Below are 21401 nucleotides of genomic sequence, written 5' to 3' on the forward strand. Positions count from 1 at the left end.
AAGCTTGACCCCCCTGCCGGCTTCTGGAGCACCTTTTGCAGTTGCTCATACCAAAGGCCAGAAGGCTCGGGCTCCTCCACTCTCAGGCAGGCAGTTTGTAATGACCGTGTTTGTACAGCCAATGACAGCACAGCTCTAGCCCCCGTTCCCTAAGCGAATGAGACCACGTCTAGTCCATTTTGCTGTGTGACAGGCTTTTCTGCCTGGGCAAGGGTTTGCTTAAGGTAATCATAGCTTTTTACCTAAAAAACTGCTGAAGCACAGAAGACTTAGGAGCCCAGCATATGGCTGTGGTCAGGAGACTGCTTCCCTCCCGCTTCCCTCCCAGTGGACAGATGTTTTTAGTCACACCCTTAAATTGGGTATTCTTGTCTTGCAAAGGATATGATTTTAGGGTAGTAGGGGCGATTTATATAAATCTTTTTGTTATGGTAAAGGAAAATTGTACCTAAGGAGCTGGTTTACTTTGATTTCCAGGTTTTCCCCTAAACACTTGAACTTTTAATACATATACTAAACATCACACGTAGAGACTAACTTGTTACATTCCTTCCAAAGAACAATTTTAACTTGGCAGATAGAACCTCTCCTATGTCTAGTTAGAGAAAAAAAAAAGTCCTTTAAACTAACACTGACATGTGGATTCTTTAAAACTTAATGCTAAGTTTGCCTCTCTGGATAAACTGGTTTCTATCTGGGTTCATGTACTTTTTTACAGAATCACAGGAAAGTGAGCTAGGACCCCTTTAGAACTCTGAAGGTCAACTCCATGGTGGTTATCCCCCCTCCAGTTGCTATCACGAATGATTCTGCAATGAGTAACTTTGTATATAAGTCATTTTACACATGCGAGACTAGTTCTGTGGAATAAATTCCCTGAAGTGAGATTGCAAGTCATAATATACACATTTTGCAATTATTGTGAGTAACTATTGACAAATTGCCCTTCACTGATGCTGTGCCAGTTTAAATTCCCGATGATGAGGTAGAAGAATTAAGGCATTGAGTGATGACCTTGACATCAAGAAGTGTCTGTGGCAGCATCTATACTGCAGGGGGTCAGATGGGACAGAAAGAGATGGCTATTCTGAGCCACTGAGACCCGCTGCATGACTGGCCACCCCAGGTAGTGAGTATTGTGATATGGCTGGATATTGGTTCTGAGTCTAATGCTATTATGGTGGTATACACGTCTTTTTTTTTTTCTTCCAGAAAAAAGTCTCCTAAAAATAATGGAGTAAAGCATAGGTTAGGATGGTCTAAGGGTAACTGTTCTGAAATAGGATGGAATCTACCCCATTTCTGTTCAGTATAACTTTTCTACAGTGATGGAAATGTTCCACAGCTGCCCAGTCAGTATGGTAGCCACGAGCCGCACGTGGTTATCCAGCACTTGAGATGTGGCCAGAGTGAGGAACTGAGTTTTTGATTTTATTTAATTTTTATTAATCTACTTTTAAGTACCCAATGGTGAGAGACATACTGGGATTCTCTGAATCCAGTGATCTTCCTGTTATGCTAGTGTTTATCATATTTCAGCCATTTGGGTGTCATCATGTACATTTATGTCATAATAGTTCTACCAAGACTATTATATAGTCAATATTTTAATTGCATGTCTTTTTATCTTTTTAAAAAATTAAGTATAATTCCCAAAACTAATATAATATTATATGCCAACTGTAATTTAAAAATAAAAAAATATTTTAAAAAATTATGCATAATTTATATATAGTGAAATTTATATATAGAACTTAAGCTGTGCCTCTAAACTGGGTATTCTGGCCTACCAAAGAGATATGTTTTTAGGGTAGGTGTAATTTATGTCTTTTTTTTTCCTCACGTGAAATTACACCTAAGGAGCTGGTTTCCTTTGATTTTTAGGTTTTCCCAAAGGACTTTGAAAGATTTGATGAATTTGGACAAATGCATACACCCATATCATCCACAATCTTATTAAGATATAGAGCATTTTCATTACCCTAGAAAGTGCCCATGTGTTCCTTGAATCCCTTCTCCCGACCCCCAAACAATAACTGTTCTGATTTCTATCACCTGCCCGCTTTAGAATTTCCCACAAATGGAATCATTTCAGTATAGTACAGTACTAGCTTCTTTCTTTCTTTTTAAAAATCTAGTTGCCACTTTATGAAATTTTCATTAGCCCACACTTGTTTCTTAAGACTCAAGTAAGTATCTGCTAGTAATCTTCTAGTTAAGCAATATTAGTTTAAAGTTAATAAATAGACATAGTTTATGATGGTATATAACATATTTTTACACGATATATATAGAATAATATATCTTTACTCAGGGGCTATATACTTAGTTTAAGATTATTCACGTACTTTATTTTTTTTCCTTTCAAATGGATAGATATAGTTTACATATTATGATTAAAATACAAATACCAGAGATTACATGACCCATTTGGGAAGAAACACATGGATTGGGGTCTAGATAGTCTTTGTGAAGATGCAGGTGAGACCTTGTGCCTTCACTGTAGGTACAGGAAAAATGACTGAAGGTGAATTCTTATTGGAAACCCAAATACTTCAGATATTCAGACATGTCACCATTTATTTGATAATAAGTGACCGTGTACTGATCTTCAAAGTAAATCATTGATTATATATGAATTAAAGTATTAATATTTTTAATTTATCTGCGATTATTTTTAAATGAAATATTATATCATCTACTTTTTTTTTCAAACATATCACCCCGTATTTTTCAAATCTACATTGAAACAAATGTTACTGTAAATCATCTCAGAGACCAGGAGTAATATGCATAGCATACGTTAGGAAATTCCACAAAGCTAACCACGCATACCCGTCCTGCAAACGCTGTTTTAGTTCACTCTTTGGGGGAATGATGAATGGGTATTGGAGCCCAGTCGCTGCTCTGCCTTAAAAGTGTGGGTCTCACGAAAGTCTCACAGAAGAAGTGACGTACACACATAGCACAGGCCATGGGTTCTACAAAGAAGGCCAGTGCCTGGTCCCTGCTTTCCTCTCACGTGTCTTCTGGGTCTTCTCGCCTTAGGCCTCAAGGCCCTCTCCCGAACGCCAGCCATTGTCGCCTTGGTGGTCTTGCTTTTGAGTGTTGTGGTGCTGGTGGCTATCACCCTCATCCAGATTCACCAGAAAGAGATCCTTCTTCCAGGACCAAAGGTAAGCGTGAAGGGATTGGCACCGAAGGGGAGAAATGAGCTATGACATCAATTATTCCAAAGTCATGAGTGAGACGATAAGAAAACTGTTTTCCCTGCCTCCAGCTGGAGCCGGGAAAGGTGGCGTAAAACCCAAAGGAGAAGGTCCAGGCATGCTGGGTTTGTGATGTCTGAGGCCACGCATGGACAGTAACGACACTTCCAAGGACTCTATGGTCTTGCTTTGACCCCTGACTCATGGAATTGAAGCTACACTTTGTAGCTAGTAATTACAGATGGCTACCAAAGATTCACCAGCTTGTGCATTCCCCAGAGCACACATCCGTCATCACGAGGGGCGATTAGGGGACCCGGGCACCTCTTCCGGCCTAGCCTGGGCGAACAAAAAATCGAGGACTTGACAATGTCTCCGTGAGCTGTGTTTGTGCTACTTCTCCTCAGTCTAGACCTGGGCCATGATCCTTCTGACTCGAGCTGAAAAAAGTACTCAGGACCTTGTGCTCACTTCCAGAGGCCATTCTCAGCCTTTGATAGGTCCATCCTCAGATGACCTCTTAGATGACCTCTGGGAGCCTGAGAATCATATATATCACCCCAGCCTTGGCTGTAAGGATGATGGGAGGTGATCCCATGAGGGACTATCAAATGAAAGGAGAAGAGAGTCAGCGAGTCCTTCGATCAGTAGGTAGAGGTCAGCATACTTGTCCTGTAAAGGGCCAAATAGTACATATTTTAGACTTCTAGGGCCATTCATAGTCTCTGCTGCACGTGCATCCTTTTATTTCTGTCTTCTTATGACTCTAAAAATGTAAAACCCCTTTTTAGCTCGAGAGACCTATGGGCCAGGTAATTAGGACCAACTGTGTTATTCGAATCTCATTCAGCATTTACACTTGACCTCACGAGTCCTTTCTAGCATCTTCCTGCTGTCAGTGACTGATCGATGACTATATCTGAGATAGAAGTTTTTAAAAGATAAGAGACTAATATTGCCTGGGCTCTGTGGATGAGTTTGAGCCGCCATTCCGAGACTACTTTTCTATAGGACGAAAGTAAAATCTCCTTTAGATAATGGCATTTAGTTCCTTTATTTAAGAATGTAGTTCATTTTATTTAAGAATCTCAGCCCCCAGGAATAACATGAATAAAAAGGAAAAAGAAACCTTATGTAACTGTCCGATAATGAGAGGGAAACAAATTATCTGGTTGTCCAAAGGCATTTTGAGAAGCTGTTTTCTCAAACTCCGGGCACTGCCTTCTTCTATAAACTATATAAAATCAGGATTGCAACTGAGAGTAAAACCATCTTCTTATACTTTGTAAATTGCTCTTCAGTTTATTGAGCACTTTTTCTGGAGTAATCTCATTTAACTCTCGTGCCAACTCTAGAAGGCGAGCAAAGCAAACACTGTGACCAGTATTTTACAAGTGAAAAAACATAGATTTGGCCAGTAGATGGCAAGACAGAACTGAAAACCAGCCCCTTCTGTTCCCAGGGCTCTCTTCAGTTACCTGCCACCTTCCCTGGTCCTGAGTTCTAAACCGGGAACCCGGGAGGAGGTGTTGCCTTGTGATAAGAGCACATGTCCTCGTTGGCATAGGAGGGAAGGTGGGGGGATGGGTGCAGATGCAGGAAAGTTTGTTGAATTGAGGGAGAGAAGTTTTTCCTGATTAGGAGGGAGGCTAGTCCTGCCCTTAGACCTGAGTAACTGGGGCCCTGCCCTGGGCCGCGTATTTCAAAGGGACCTTCACTCCCTCCATGGGACGAGGGCATATGCCCTCCCAGAGTCACGGTTCCTCTTCTAGAACATGCTGTGGTGTCCGGGGCCCTAGGATCTGCATGGGCCTCCTCCAGAGATCCAACCTCACCACTGGTCTGAGAAACGGCAGAGAGGCCACTGCTTGCAGGGAATATAGACAGAGGATGGACGTGGGGTCCGAGCTGTCCCACCTCTTACAGTCAACAAACAGGTGCACGAACCTCTTGACTCTGTAGACTTGCCAGGAGTGGGAAGAAGACAGGTGGAGTGGGGTGAGCAGGACAAAAGTTTTCATTTGTAAAATTTTCCCTCAGGCCCTACAAAAGTTAGGCATGGGCTGGTCAGGCGGTTGGCAGCTGCTGACTTCCACTTATTCTGGGGCGTAAGTTTATACTCACCTCTGTTCATACTGGGGGACATGGAGGAAGTGGATAGAAGACCAGAAGAATAAACTGAGTGGAGAAAGGAGAATCCCGGGCCATATGGAGGGCCACGGTTTTAATGCTGCTGTCTCAGGTGGGTTCCCCCAGGCAAAGAGGCACGTGACAATAGGACACCTGAGGTTGGCCCCAGGAAGCATGAATACGGGGAGTGGGGAAGAGAGACAGGTTGCCACTGTGGGCACCTGGGGCTCAGTCCTGCTGAGGATGCCACGGGGTCACCGAAGAAGGCATCTCAGGGTTGTCCTCTACCAAGGGGCACGCACAGAACACCTGCCTGCCAGCTGGGCTCCTCAAGAGCGTATTTACACACCACTTCCGTCAGTCATCAGCTGAAAGGCTGCTCCCTGGGGAATGTTAACTCTGGTACTCCTGGTGCATTGTATGCTCAGGCCACTAGAGATAGCCTTCGGGCAGGAAGAAAGTTCCCGGTTGGACATCACGGTGGTGAGGCCTGAGGGACTGTGGGCAGGGAAACTAGAAAGTTCCCGGTTGGACAGGTTGATGGTTAGACAGGTTGGACATCCCGGTGGTGAGGCCTGAGGGACTGTGGGCAGGGAAACCGCAGGGACTGTTCCACGTAGATACGATTGTTATTAACCCCATTCTGCAGATGAAATAGAACAGACAGAGCGAACAGCTGCCCTCGATTCTGCAGATTGAACATAGCAGAACCGGCCCAGAAGAGAGCAGAGAACACCGGCCTGAAGCAAGGGTTGGACCAGAAGACGCGCCTTCGCCAATTAGCAGACAGTTCAGAGGGGATGTTTCAGCTCTTCAGAATCTTGCTGTCTCTCAGTCCCCAGTCACAGTCGTAGAGGACAGGAAGTCGTAGCATTGGAAAACTGGCTCCGAAGGCCCATTCTGCTTAGTTGGGTGGATTCGATGTGAGAGAGCGCAGACGTTCTAGGCCAGTGGAACCAGCCTTGGGAGAGAACCTTCCACGTGCAGCTTTTCTCAGGGTGTTGAGAAAACTTTTGCACGGTGTGCTCGGGGTGGGAAGGGAGGTTGTGGGGGTGCAGTTGAATGACTGCGAGGGCTTAATCGTCATGTTCATGTTTTCCTGCCAAGAGCCCTGCTTCGCCTTGGTGTTGGTGTGAACCTGGCAGTTGGTTGCGAGGGGCCAGCTCCACAGCAGCCTCCCTAGGGGCGGGGGCTGGAATGTGTCTCAAGTTCTCTTGAAAGGCCATGATATGTGGCAATTAAATCCAACTTTGGGTTACCTAACCTTGTTCTTATCTGAGGGCTGACATGTCCGCAGCCCCTTTTTTCATTGTTACAGGTCTGATCTGCTCTACCAGCTGAAGAGTAAACATGTTGTTCACTCAGGTCCCCACCAGCTTTATGATCATTTGAGACCCGTATCTTCCTCCTGAGGCTTCATGGTCCTCACCTCCAGTCAACAATTGTCCAGAAGCCCTAGAGTTTCTCAGTCCAGCATGATCAATACCATTGCCGTTGCCTCTTGCGGCTACATGATGTCACTGTTGAAGAAGGGCCTGCATAGTCTCAGAGTTTCGGGGACAAGCAAGGCTTTTCTCCTGTCACCTGTTCAGGTCACATTAGTTCGCCATGTTGGGTCACTCTCCTATGCTTGGCTGTTACTCTCCAAAACACAAGCCCCGGGCCAGCCTGTGTTAAAAGCATTCCCTTCTAGCCATCATCAAGCCTGGATCACCAGCCTGGATCTCCGGCCCTGGCCCGCCCTGGTCTACCCCTTGAAGAGTGAGAGTTGGGTAATTGGTTTCTTCCTTTCCAGAAGGAGCCCTGGCTCCTTAACCTCCCCTCCGGTCAGATCTGCAGGCCACTTAACTAAGAGTTTGCTTTCCGGAGACGTTTTGTCTGAACAAACACAGTCTGCCAGACCATCTCAGGCACCTTGTTTACTGAACAGTCAGTCGCCTCATTAGACCTGGTTTCCTTGGAACTCCGTGAACGCGTGGGGGCTACGAGTACAGGGTTGAGAGCCTGTTAGGCCCAGGCTTATCCCAAGTCTGTGACCTTGGGCAATTACTTACCTCTGTGAGCCGCAGTGTTCCCATCTCTCAAGTGGGGATGATGATAACACCTGCTTTATAGATATAATAACACTAAAGCACTTTGTGCAGTGCCTGGCATATTATAAGTACTCAATAAATGTTTATTACTATTACTATTTCTCTCATAGTGATGATGATGATGATGAAAAACAAATCTAAGAAAGCTGATCTTATGATCATTGCTTTTGCTTTTGTCAGAAGCTCACACAGTCCTTAAGTTTCGGACCATGGGGTCCAATGGAAGACTTTATTTTTGGTTAAGCCTCTGAGTATGTCTTCAGTTCCATATTCAAGCCATATTTTTTTCTGACACTGTGTTAGACAGCGGGTTACTTACTGTTTCTCATCCTAGCATCACCTGCCCAGCTGAACGGAATGAGATTCGTCCCCTCTCCCCCACCCTCCCTGGAACGACACCAAGTTCCACCGATCTGGGCAAATGAACTCTGAACACTCATTAAAGATCCACTTTTCCATGTTTGAAAATGTCAGTGAACGATGGTGAAGGTGGTTCATTGTTAGACAGAAGTAGCGTTGGGCCTCACGGCCGGACCCTGTCAGCCCTTCAGCGGGTGCCTGGTGGGCAGCCATCTCTCCAGGCTCACAGAGCGGAGCCCATGGCCACCTTCCATCTTGGCAAAAACTGGACTTTAGCTGGAGCCACAGTGAGAATGGACGTCCTTCCTTCCTTCTGATCTTGACCCAGCAACCCTGGCTTCATACACAGGGAAAATGCATGCTTCATGTAGGGTTGGAGTAAAGATTAGGGGAAAGGCAGTTACCCCCTGGAGTCACCCCCTTATTCTCTCTTTTCCGGCTTATGGGTCAGTACAGGCATGGAGGGGCCCATGCATGCTGATCAGGTGGACAGCTGGAGGGAGGAAAGAAAGCCCATGGATAATGTAGAGGGCCTGGTTTCCTTCTTGCCTTCTGTTTCAACCTGTGCTTTGGTCTCATGCTGAGGCTCTGCCTGGAATGGATTGTGAACAATGCCTCCTTTATTTGCCAGGGGAGGTGTCATGTCAGGATCTGATCAGCATTCATCAGACTGAAGAGCTGAGATTAAGAGGCTGTCCAAGTTCAAATACCAATGAACACAGGATGTTCTGTCTCATATAATGGAGAAGCTGTGATTCAGGAGCTGGAGCAACATTTTTTTTTTATTTGGTCCCATTTCAAATGAAGCAAGAATTTGTGATAGTAGAAAGTTGGAAACCTCCTACATGTCTAGAATCAGGGAATTGAGGAAATAAATTATTGTACATCTCACAGTGGATGCGATGATTGTACTGAAAATGGTGATACCCGTCTATGTTTACAGGCATGGAGAGATATTCATGATATAATTTTAAGAAAGAATTATGTACAATATAATGGAAAGGATTATGTACAATATAATCCTGCATTGATTTCAAAACATAAGTCTAAACACATATGTATTTATGTAGCTGTATGCTACATAAGACCATTAGGAAAGATATATAACGATAGTTGATTTGAGAGGTGTTACTTACTTTTCTTTCCTTTTTTCCTTGCTTTGTTCTTTTGTTTATTTTGCTTTACTGGTTTTTTAATATGTGATAGTAGCCTGTATTTATTGAGCAGCCACTAACCATTAGGCATTTGGTCTCCTACTTAATTCTAAAAGTAAGTTGTCTAAAGATGAGGGAGACCAGAGAGGTTAGGCCTCTTACTCAGGGTCATAAATGCAAGAATCTGTCCGACTTGGCCTGCTCCCAGAACCCAACTTCATCTTCCTCCCTGGGACAGCGTCGGTGGAACCAGGGAAAAGCTGCCACCCAGAAGGCTCAAATACCCGGAACTGACTCCAGGCCCAGCCAGATACTGGCTTGGGTCAGCATTACTCATTCAATCCCCACAGGCTGCGAACACACGTTCTCTCCTGGTCAGGCTGGTCCAGGGCCTGGGCTGGGCCACACCTTCAGGCGAAGCTTCCTGGTGCCTGCCTCACGCTGGGCGAGATGGTCTGGGGATCCCAGGCTACTCTGCTGTGCACAGCCAGTCCCGGCAGTGACCTTGCAACACCCTTCTGTCCGTTTGTTATCAGAGTGGGACAGTATGCCAACACGAGTTTCTATTTGGGTTTTCCCCTCCTTCGTTATGAATACTTTAACTCTGAGGGCTGACACGGATATAATGTGTTTTTCTCATGTGAGAGCTTCCTTCCTTTAGTTTTTTTTTTGTTTATTCCCAAGCTGATAGGCCAAAAGTTTGGAAAATAGAGGGCAGCAGGTGACTGACTATTTATTTCCTTCCTGAGACCTGGGTGGCTCCCGTCCCCCACCTCAGTGGTCCAGATGAGGGGGTATCAGGGGACCTGTCTTTGTACGTAAGATCTTTGGAGTACTGCTTTTTAACCTTGGCTGTGTATTGCAATCATTAAGGGAGCTTTAAAAACTGTTGATGCCTGGGTCCGCTCCCAGAGATTCTGATTGAATGGATCTGGGGTGCAGCCTCAGCACTGGGAGTTTCAAAAACTCCCCAATGATTCTAATGTGTGGCCAAAGCTGAGAACCATGCCCTAGAACACGTGACTCATCTCACTCTATCTCCTCCCCCACAGTCCAAGAAGAAAATAGTTTTTCCTTCTTGGTCAGCCCCTACCTAAGTGGATTAAGCTCTGGAGAGTATTTGGGGCTCTCAATCACCCGCTGGGGAAAGGAGGCCTCAGTGTCCCGGTGCATTTCTGATTCTCCCTTTTCTCCTTTCATACAGTATGGAATTGTGCTCGATGCCGGGTCTTCCAGAACCACCGTCTACGTGTATCAGTGGCCAGCAGAGAAGGAGAATAACACTGGAGTGGTCAGTCAAACCTGCAAATGTAGTGTGAAAGGTAAGGCCCAGACTGAGTCTGGGAGGCCTAAAGGGAAGCAAGCTAGCATCCAAATGTCCTCTGGAGCCCTGGGAGATGGTCCTGCGAAGCTGCCCGGGCTGGGTGTCAGGAAAATATGAGATTTTTATGCTAGTGCTGCTACTCAGCAGTACAGTGACCTTGTGCAGTCACTTCCCTTCTCTGTGAAACATGGCAGGATGGGGGGGTATGTCAAGAATTGTGAATGATCTGTGATATTACTCTGCCACTCTTTCATGGATGCTGGTGGAAGACACAAGACTACTAGGTCCAAAACGAAGGACAGTTTATTATTCACAGCAATAGCAATAGCCAGAGTATCAGCATTTTCTTATGCTGGTTCTCTTAGCCCCAATTTGCACCGAGTAGTGTAAAGAGGGCCAGATAGTACCTGCCCACGCAGTGGGTTACATTACAGAAGAGAAATTTGAGATTAGGGAATACGAAACATTTATAAAGGGCACTGATCAGGCCTACCTTTTGCTCTGGGGGTGAAACTTATCTCTGTCTGCAAATATTCTTGAGAAGATAGTCCAGAACAAAGGCAGCCAGTGCCTCTGCTCATAAAGCACATGGAAACATGAGAGACCCATGGGAAATTGTCTTCCAAGAGGTGTTTGTGGGTGAGAGGGAGATGGGGTGGAGGGAGATGGGCAATGTGTAAATAGGCATGGCTCTGCTCCAGGACGGCTTTACTTATGGACCCTGAAATTTTGAATTTCATTATAATGCTCACAAGTTACAAGATACAATTCTTCTTTTAATTCCTCTACCCACCATTTTGAAATGTAAAAATTGTCTTATACGGACTGCACAAAAAACCCATGTGCCGCCAACCCCCGAAATAGACCGTTATCAGCATCTTTAATGACCCCCCCATGCAGCTCCCTGCCTCCCCTACAACATACCCTGAGTTTTATATTAGGTGTTTACATGTTCTTTATAGTTTTGTTCTTAACGTGTTTAGTTTTTCCTGTTTTTGGAAACGGAATCAAACACGTGTTTATATAAACAGAATCAAACATTTATTCTTCTGTCATTTGCTTGGTTCACTAACATTGGGTTTTAAGATTCATCTATGTTGATATGAGGAGCAGGAGCTCATTCATTTTTCCCTGTCGATAGACATGTGTATTTCCCTGGGTTATCAATAAAGATGAGTATCTTTTCTTATGGCCATTTCTGTTTCCTGTGAAATGCCTGTTCATGTCTTTTGCTCATTTTTCTACTGAATTGCTTGGATTTTTCTTATTAAGTCATTGGAATTCTTTATATATAACGTGGATATGAATGCTTTTCTGGTGTTATTATATTGTTGCTAACATCCTCTCACAGCTTATAGTTTGCCATTTTAGTCTCTTCATGATGTCTTTTGATGAACAGAGATTCTTAATTCTTATGTAGGTGCAATTATCGATTTCTTCCTTTATGGTTTGCTCTTCTGTACATCAAGAAGTTCTTCCCTATCCTGTGGCCATAAATATATTCTTCTATCAAAGTTTTCTAATTTTGCCTCTTACAATTAAGTCTTTACATAATCAAGCCTAGTAGTGAATGTGTATATGTGTGAGCCTTTTAAAAAGCTAATCTCTTTACATAGTCAATAGCAGTATGATAACTTTGCATGGTGAAGATGGTTACTAGACTTAGTATGGTGATCATATCTTAAGATATATAAATGTTGAATCACTATGTTGTATACCTGAAACTAATATAACATTGTATGCCAACTATACTTTGATGATGATGATGATGAAAGCCAGTCTCTGTAGAGCATTATGATCTTCGAGTTGGCCTGGGGCTTCCCAATCGGTGTGTCCTAATGGGTTACAGGTGTACCCACAGGACAGCAGGTTAGAGACTCCAGACTAGTCCTCCCAGCCCTAAATAGCTCCTTCATTTCTCTTAATGAACTGCCCAAATATTATAATTTCTGGGAGGTCATCGCATTGGAATAGTTGAGAAGCAGAACTGGCTTTTCCCAAGAGTCTTCTGTGATTGGCCAGGGTGAGTTCTGATCACCTGGCCTCCCAGCGAGGGCAGCCTAGAGCTCGCCTACCCTTGTGCATAGGTACCACAGATTAGATTCTCTAAAAGGAGAGGCAGTTTGGGATGTAAGGTAGAGATCTGCACCTGTGGGAGGAAGGAGGAAGAAGAAGGATTGGACTGAGGAGAGGTTAACGCAGACCTGACAAGTTTCAGCCAATTAGTCACCCTTCACTGGGTTGCAGCGGCCTGAAGTGGCTGGGCTGTGATACTCCTGTCACCTTCAATCATTGGATGTTGTCATCCTGGGAATAGGAGGACATTGAGCAAGGCTGCTAGCTCTCTTTAGCAGAGGCAAACCCTGAAGTTGCTGACAGCTGGGACAGTAAGTCTTTATTTGAAGGGCATCTGTGTGGCACCTCTCTGGGCTCGTCACCACAGGAGACCTGGATGTTTTCTGAGTACTGCCTGCATTGTTGTCCACAAGACACAGGCAGCAGTAGCTTTGCTGTGACCTCAGCCAGAGATCCCATCTCTGTTCTCCTAACTTCCAAGCCATTTCCTCAGCTATAAGTATGAATAAGTGCTGCAGGATGCTTGTTTAGGAAAGAGAGACCACACATGTCAAGCAAAGACAGGATAGTGCAGGGCGATGATTAAGACTTCACCTCACCCCTGTTGTGTGAGCTCTGGAAATTATCTCACATCTCTGAGTCTTGACCCTCTTATCTCTAAAATACAAAGCATGATTATAGTAATACCTCCCCTGTACGAATGATTTGAAGATTAAATACATAATATATGTCAAGCAGGTAGCAAATGCCTGGCATACAGTTAGTCAGTGCTTAATAAGTGTTAGCTATTATTATCCATGGGACACTACACTGTAGAGCTTCTGGTAGATATTCTTGCCAAAAGGTGACTCTGTCCCTTAGTTACAAGATCTGTTTAGACTCAGGAAAGCATTTCAGCCAAGTCAGTCCTGATGGCCCTCTGACTTGAGGGAGAGGTGGGACTTTCATGAGGAAGACAGGCCGACCCTCAGGGGCAGGGGCCCTTGGCCCACCCAGGGTGTGATTTAGGGAAGGGACAAGGTCATGGACCCACACCGTATCCATAAATGGATCTTCCGTCCTTTGATCACAGTAGCCTCAGAGATCCCTATATACTCTGAATGACCAAAAGACAACAAACTAGAGCTTAATTACAGAGTCGAAGTTTGCTAAGTGTCATCCCTTCGAGGACATGTTGTTTTTCCAGGGATAATCTGGGTTTCCGGTTTCTCAATTGCAAATTTCCCCTGGACAACCTTGTTTTATCCAGTGTGAGGGGGTGGTGTATGCTTGCTCGCTCAGCAGTGGCCCTCAGAAATTTATTTCTCAGAAGGTCCCTAGTGAGTATCAGACCTGGGTTGCTGCTCTTTTCTGTGAGTTCACTGGGTGCTGCCTTTTGCCCACTGTCCCCAGGCTGGTGTCTGTAGCTCTGGCTGCTTGCTGTAAAGCAACGTTCCCTGGAGGGCATTGATTCCTTGATGCCCCTTATCTCTTGCAGTGTGCAGTGCCAGTGCCACAAGGGACGTTTGTGTTTTCCCTTTACACCAGTGACTAGAAAATCTTTAAGCTCCACTGGAGCCTAAGCTTAGCCATCTCCTTCACTACAATACCTCAAAGAGTTGCTTCAGGGACCAGGCTACTACAGTACTGAAAGCATCCCTTGCTAGGCACGTGACTTATGCTTCGTCCCACCTCAAGTAAGTTTTGTGCCATCTGCCCAGCCCTCTGTCCCCAGATTGCAATAGCAGTTTTAACTCTGTTCAGAAGATTGGGAATCCTAGTATCCCATGAGTCTGTAAGCCCAATCTCCTTTTCCCTCTAGGAGGCTTAAGGGACCTTATGCAAATAGGCCTTCAAGTGACATGCTTAGAGATGCCAAATGTCAACATTCTAACAAGGCTTCTCAGCAGCTCCCTATCCTGCTGGTCCCTGCTAGGGACCAACTGTAGCAGAATATATTTTGTTTGCTCGAGATTAGACTACACAATCCCCTGGCTGTAGGGTTGCATGCTGGTTTGAAGATCTCATTTATCGATTCATTTATTCATTCATGGGTTTAATAAATATTTATTGAGTGCCTGCTGTTTGCCAGTAATGTTTCTTGGCACTGAGAATTCTAAGATAAACAAAGTCTCTGCTGTTGGGGAATTTACATTCTAACAAAGGAGATAATAAATAAATAAACAGGTATATAATATATCAGGGAGCAGAGCTGTGAGAGCTTGAGATGCAGTAAGGGTTTTGACTTACTCAAATGAATTGAGTAATTCATTTCTTTAAAATATATTGGGAAGCCATTAGGAGATTCTGATCATGGAACTAAAAGCTATGACAATATGTAATTTTAACAGATCACCTTGTTGATGTAAAACACATGGCCAGAGGCTAAGATTAGGAGCAGGGCAACAGGAGCTATTAGAGCGATGTGGGTGAGATATGACATTATGGTGGTCTGGCCAGGGAACATTTGGCAGTGCCTGGAGACGTTTTTGATTGTCAAGACTGGAGTTGGTGGTGCTGCTGGCATCTAATGGTAGAGGACAAGGATGCAGCTAAGCATCCCCCAATGCACAAGACAGCTCCCATAATAAAGAGTTCTCCTCTGGCCCCAAATGTTAGCGGTGCCACAGTTGAGAGACTCTGATCTAGAATGGTTCTGGAGAAGCGGGTTAGAAGTGCTCAGATTTGAGAGGTATTTTGAACATAGAGCCAACAAGATGTTAGGATAGAGTCAATGTGAGGCATCCAGGTTGCTAGTGCCTGAGCATCAGTTCTGCCCTGAGAAACTGTGTGTGTGATGGTACCATTTCCTGAGCGTGGGAGCATTTGTTAAATTTATTGAGGCAGTGTGCTATTGACATAAGTATAGACTGACCGAGGCACTCTAGAAGGTGAGGCCTGGGTACTGGGTATTTTTTTTTTTTTAAATTAAATTTATTGAGGTAACATTGGGTAATTACATTATATAAATCTCAGGTGTGAATGTTATAATTCAATATCTGTGTATTCTATTGTATCTTCACCACCCAAAGTCTAATTTCTTTCATTATCATAAATTTGATCCCTTTACCAATTTAAGAATTTTTTTTTTTTTAAAGCAGATTCTGGTTCATTTTTTTCACCTTTGTAATTCTTTCTTTCCATATTTTGGGAGTTGGCTCATCTGTATGATCACATGGGACATAGCGCACCCACCTGTTTTCAACCCCCTACTAAAACACATGATTTCCAAAGCCAACTTGCTTATTTGGAGGTTGTACTGTTCTTGTTAGTTCCTGTGGATGCTAAGACATGCTGACTGCTTGCTCTTTAGGCTCTGGGATCTCCAGCTACAGTAGAAACCCCCAAGATGCCCCCGAAGCCTTCGAGGATTGCATGCAAAAAGTCAAGGAGCAGATTCCAGCCCACCTCTACAGATCCACCCGCATTTACCTGGGAGCCACAGCTGGGATGCGCTTGCTGAGGTAAGGGCTGGCATGGCACAAAGGAGCCCATTTGACCAAAATTGCCAAGAATGTGGTAAACCTTGCCAAGAATGTAAGTCTATTTCTGGGAACACATCCACAGGAAAGAAGCTCATGTTCTGCCATAAATTTAGGCTTTAAAAGTTGGGAAACTTTTAGTCTTTATTTTAATACCCAGAAAGAAACAGTTCTAAAATGGATTCCCTTGCCTTTGGTGATTTTACTGAGAGCTCTGGAGAAAAAAAAAAAAAGAAAGAAAGGAAAGGAACATGAAATCTGCTCATGGAGTATACCTCTAGTTTTTTAGAAAAGTAGAAACTATTTTTGACACTGGTGTTTCGACACCAATGTACAACCAGCTCCACTACGTGTAACCCATAGCTATGCAGCTTGTACCCATGTACAAAATGTCACTGAAATCTGCTTTAAAATAATGGAATTTCTGCACCTCGCTCCAGTCTTTGGAGTTGTTATGAAACAAATATCTCATTTCCTTCAAGTAAGCAGTTTCTTCTAAATTTGCAGACATGACTTTTAGCCTATCTTGCGTTGTTTTGGAATACCCTTTCTCATCATTTCTTCCTCCATTATAGTATTTCCTTGACTTTGAAATTAAAAAAAAAAAAGTTAAAAACAAAACAAACCCCTGAAGCTTAAATTTATGCAGGGTAGAGGCTGCTCCAAACTTTGAAAATAACGCTTTAGCCCCAAAAGATGACACTCATTCTGCTTCAAAGCCACTTTGTCTGTGATCCCAGTAATGTAAAATTGTATGTGTGGGCATGAAGAAAATGCAAAGGAACAAGCAAGCAGAGCTACTTGAACACGATCATCAAAAAAAAAATAAATAAATAAATCATGGAGCATTCTCAGTTGGATTGGGCCCTTTCCTTGAGCTTCCTATCCTTGCTCCTGTCCCTGTGTCCTGGTTGACCAAGTAGAGTGTGGAAAAAGTCAGATTTCTTTGCTGACTCTTGGAATCTGCAGTGTGTTTCAAAATGACTGCGTTTACCTGAAATAGAAATGATATAGACATTCATTCCTTCTGCTCTTTCTTTCATACGAAAACAAAGAAATCGCCTTTTTTTTTTTTTTCAGTTGCTTTTTTCTCCCAGTCCTTTCAGTGAGAAATAATTAAAAGGCTCTGTAATTTATAGCCCATGACAAAAACTATGGAATAGAAAGTTCACCGCCTGGGGGAAAAAGAAGCGAATGCATGTTCCATTTGAATAAATTAAATGTTAACTCCTACTGGTAAAACTTTCTGATGGTGATCTGTTTTTTTCTGAGCAAGCAGCTGACGTTTTAATTGCTAGCGAAGTCAAATATTAAGAAAATGAATGAGAATCTGATAAAACTAGGGAAACTCTGAATTATTTTCCAAGCGTTGATAATTTGCTACTAAACTGAAATGGACTTCTGCTTGTAGCATTTCTCTTTCTTCTTCTCCAGGCAAGAGCAAACCCACTGATGAAAGGGAAAATTATCTTTCAAGTAGCTTTCTTCCATAGGGTAAAATGACAGCTGGCGAATGATACAATAACACCATGTCATGGGTGATAGAGTGCTATGTTGCCACACCAGTGACGGCCACGGCGGCCATCCTAGCCCCTCACGATGAAGCCCTTCCAAAGACGAAGCCGGGACGGTTGAAAGCCAACCTTCTTCCTTCCCGCCCCTCCTCCTAAGCTCCCCTTCCTTCTGGCCTGATGAAGGCTCCTTCGTATGGCGCCCCCAAGAGGTTACTTATACCACTCCTGTGCCTTCACTCATCCCCTTTCCTCTGCTGACCTGAGACAGAGCAGAAGTGATTAAGCACGAGGCTCTTTTGATTAGCTGGTTGCTAGAGAGTGGGGCAGGAACAGGTAGGGGAGGAGAGAACAAGTGGTATTTTTACTGGGAGCTGTTTTCCTGCTTGGCAGTTTGACAGGTAATGAGTGCATCCTGCTTTCACGGTTGTCCTGGCGGCTTCGGCTTGCAAAAGCGGTTGCCATGTATTGCACACATCTGGAAAATCATCCCTGGGGATGGGGAGGTTTACATTTTCACCTGAGGGAGATCGTTTTAAGGCTCTGTTGTCTAGGCACTCAGCCTTTTGTGTTCTGTGCCTTGCATAGGTTGCAAAATGAAACAGCAGCTAATGAAGTCCTTGCGAGCATCCAAAACTACTTCAAGTCCCAGCCCTTTGATTTTAGGGGTGCTCAAATCATTTCTGGGCAAGAGGAAGGGATATATGGATGGATTACAGCCAACTATTTAATGGGAAATTTCCTGGAGGTGTGTGAAAACAAATGCATGGTTTTTAATCTTGCTATTTATCTTGTCCCTTGCGGGTGGTAGCTTATGCAGAGGTGCATGCCAACAGGGGCATCTGTTCTGTGTCATTCCTACTGTGTAATGCACTAGGGAACCCCTGTGAGACAATAGCTAAAGCTAAGAAAAGACATGGATAGCTGGGGCAAAACCTTGGATCATAAACAGGACCAAATGCACAGGGGAGAGGGCGTATCATCACTTACTAGCTAATAAGATATTGGAGGCAAGAGGGATCAAAATCTAATACTGGGCTATCGGTCATATGAAGGGCAGCTGGAGAATGACTTTTCCAAGATGTTCCTTAGCCATCTGGAATTGACAGTGTCCTCCGGCCGTCTGCTTCCCAACTCATTCCATGTCACCAAGTCTCCTTACATTCCAGTCCCCACACTCACTGCTTCTTTGGTGCAGAGGAGAGCTGACTCCAAGAGACAATCACCATGCTACAGAGAGCATAGCCCAAGGACACCCATTCCATATCCAGCCAGAGACTTGTTTCTCCTCAAATATATTGTTTAAATTTTAATTAATTGCCAATAGTTAATATTTCAGAAATTCCCCACCCCACCCCCCAGAAGTTGGAAGTGCTGGTCACAGAGGACTTAAATTCCTGCGTGGCGACATCCAGCTGGAGCGGAGTGCAGCTCATGCACTCCCCAATTTGTCATAGTCCTCACCATTCCCCGTTGTCAACACCCAATCTACTTCGCTCATTTATGTGGCCTGCCCAGCCCCTGCAAGCATTTGAGTTCGCCACCCCTGACATAGGGAGAAATGTGGTTCAGAATGCTCCCCCCACGTCAGAGTTCTTAGCAGTAAGAGTCGGGGCTTGGGTGGACCACTCTGGGCAAACAGAAATGGTGCCTTTGGCCTTTCTTCCTGCTCTCTTTTCCCGCCCTGCAGAAGGACCTGTGGCATATGTGGGTGCACCCAAAAGGAGTGGAGACCACGGGTGCCCTGGATTTAGGCGGTGCCTCCACCCAAATATCCTTCGCGGTGGGAGAGGAGGTGGAGCTGAACACCAGTGACGTCATGAAGGTGTCCCTGTACGGCTATGTGTACACGCTCTACACACGTAGCTTCCAGTGTTACGGCCGGAACGAGGCTGAGAAGCGGTTTCTGGCGACGCTCCTTCAGGTAGCTGAGTGGGGAGGTTGGGGGGCAGCAGGTGTTCTCTCGGAGGGCTCAGCGGAGGGGAGGGTGCCTTGCCTTCCAGGGTCTGCCCTTCCACTCCATTTAGAAGATGGATGCAAACAATGCCGTTTTCCGGTTTACTCGTGGGGGTCCAAGCTCGCTCGCTCACTCACTCGCTCTCTGTTCTGTATTTGAATCAGAAGTCCAGGGAAATCCAGAGCTCCAGATGTTTCATAAATGATTCAGGTCCTAGGCTCCCTTTATGGACACAAGCTGTTTTAAATCAGTAGCTAAATAAGCCTGAGAATTTGGAGACTCCCTTGTGTGCAGACAGAAAAATAAAAGTGGCCACGAGAGAAATGCTTGCTGACAGCGGGGCGGGCAGAGCTCCCCCAGGCTTGGCCTCCCTGCAGATGGGCCTATATTAGGCAGGCTTGCTGCCCTTTATATGGTGGGATTTTTCAAGCCACTGAATTCTATCATTTCGGTCAATCATTCACATGGCAACTGTCCCACGGTGCAGATGGCTGCGTCAGGCACCAGCTGTAGGGTTGTCACGAACATAAACTCGATGGTAGTGTGGTGTGTGTCAGAGAGCCATGGATGACATTCCAGACCCAAACTCTAGTGTTCAGGGGACATCGATCTCAGCCATGGCTGAGAAGGGAAGGTGAAGGGAAGGGGCCTTGATCATCTAGAGGGACACGAGACCAACCAGATACTGGCTTCCGATGGGACCCAGGGTCAGGAGACAAGTACTAGGCCAGCCTGTGAACCACTCAGTGTCATTAGGCTGACCCTCCGCCCTCTAACCTACCTTGGCAGCAGCATTCCTCAGACACTAGCCTGCAGAAAAATTGGGCTCGCTCACAAAAGCATTGTCGACAGCACTCACATCTTCAGACCCCTGCATTTACCGAGCAGTTGTGCAGGGGGCGTTGTGAAAATTCACCATCCAGTTCTGGCCCATTCCCCACGATTCTCCACCGGCCTCACGGGAAAGGCTGGAGTCTCAGTACACATGCCCGTGACGTGTATTGTCGAGAGAGGCTCAGCGATGCCTGGGAGGACAGAGCGGGGGAACCCGGCCGACATCCTTCAGCTACTCTTCATGGCTCAAGAGACTCAGTGCCCACTCCAGACTCTCACCCCTTCCCCACAGTCAGCCAAACCAAATCCAATGGGCAACCCAGTCGACTCTCCCTAGGAAGGCCTCTAACCACCACTCCCCGCTGCTTTCCCATGAGTATTTCAGCCAACATGCCTCTTTCCAGGAGAGAAGCTCTGAAAATCCTCTTTTCTCCATCTCCTTTTATTTCTAGCAATGCTTAATGTTCCTTCCTCCAGCTCTGGCCCTGGCACGGGTGGAGGGCAGGGGGCTTCTATGAATTTCAGGCAGGAGAAGGAGGAAGGTGAAATTATCCTTTTCCCAGGGTGAGGGAGGGTCAGAGAGTCTAGCCTCTTAAATTTGGTTTGCCCCGAGGAATATATGTGTATGTGGGTACGTGCGCCCCCCAAACACCATGTTTATTAAAGAATGATTATCCATGTATTCAACAGTCTACAGTAGAGAAGCGAATGCTTCACCTGTGTAAGGTCTCATTTGCGTTCGAGAATGCAAGTCTCAAGGTGTGAGCCCAGGACTGGGGACAGAGGTGTGAGACCCCAGCCTCCTCACAGGGACAGGGGCATTCTCCAACATCTGAGTACCTGAGAGGGTGGCCCTGCCCTCGGAAGCTTCTGACTCAGGTGAGGGACGGGGTCCAGGTGTGATGAGGGTCACCCACAAACGCACGCCTGGATCTGCCTGACCACCTCTTTCACGTGCCAAACACATGCTGCCAAGCCTGATTTGGAAGGATCGTGCGGATTATTACGTCATGAACACTGGCTCGGTCAGTTCCACCTGTCTGGGTCTCATTTCCTCTTCTGTAACCTAAGGGCCTACACAGGCAGGTGAGAGTGACACCTGGACATGTACTTTGCAAATTAACCTCTTATTAACAGGTCTCCAGCCAGCCCGGGGCTCAGGTCTCACTGTGACAGCGTGTTAGCCATTAGGGGCACACGTTCACTTTTTTTCTTTCCCTCTTTAAGTAAGATGTTTTTTCTTCTGTTTTTAAAGTAATATGTGTTCGATATTTTACTTGAGTTAAGATTTT

The 21401-nt window shown here is 45.2% G+C and overlaps 1 protein-coding gene across 1 annotated transcript in view; it reads left to right on the forward strand.

Moving 5' to 3' along the window:
- The window catches only part of ENTPD3 (ectonucleoside triphosphate diphosphohydrolase 3), a 28697-nt gene that overhangs the window by 1603 nt on the left and 5693 nt on the right, over nt 1-21401 (forward strand). Inside the window, 5 exon segments of the mRNA XM_006914814.3 lie at nt 3049-3176; nt 10151-10268; nt 15639-15789; nt 17907-18066; nt 19009-19242. Coding sequence (XP_006914876.1) covers nt 3049-3176; nt 10151-10268; nt 15639-15789; nt 17907-18066; nt 19009-19242 — 791 coding nt within the window.

Source organism: Pteropus alecto, unplaced genomic scaffold (assembly GCF_000325575.1).
Source record: "Pteropus alecto unplaced genomic scaffold, ASM32557v1 scaffold156, whole genome shotgun sequence".
Classification (NCBI taxonomy): Eukaryota; Metazoa; Chordata; class Mammalia; order Chiroptera; family Pteropodidae; genus Pteropus; species Pteropus alecto.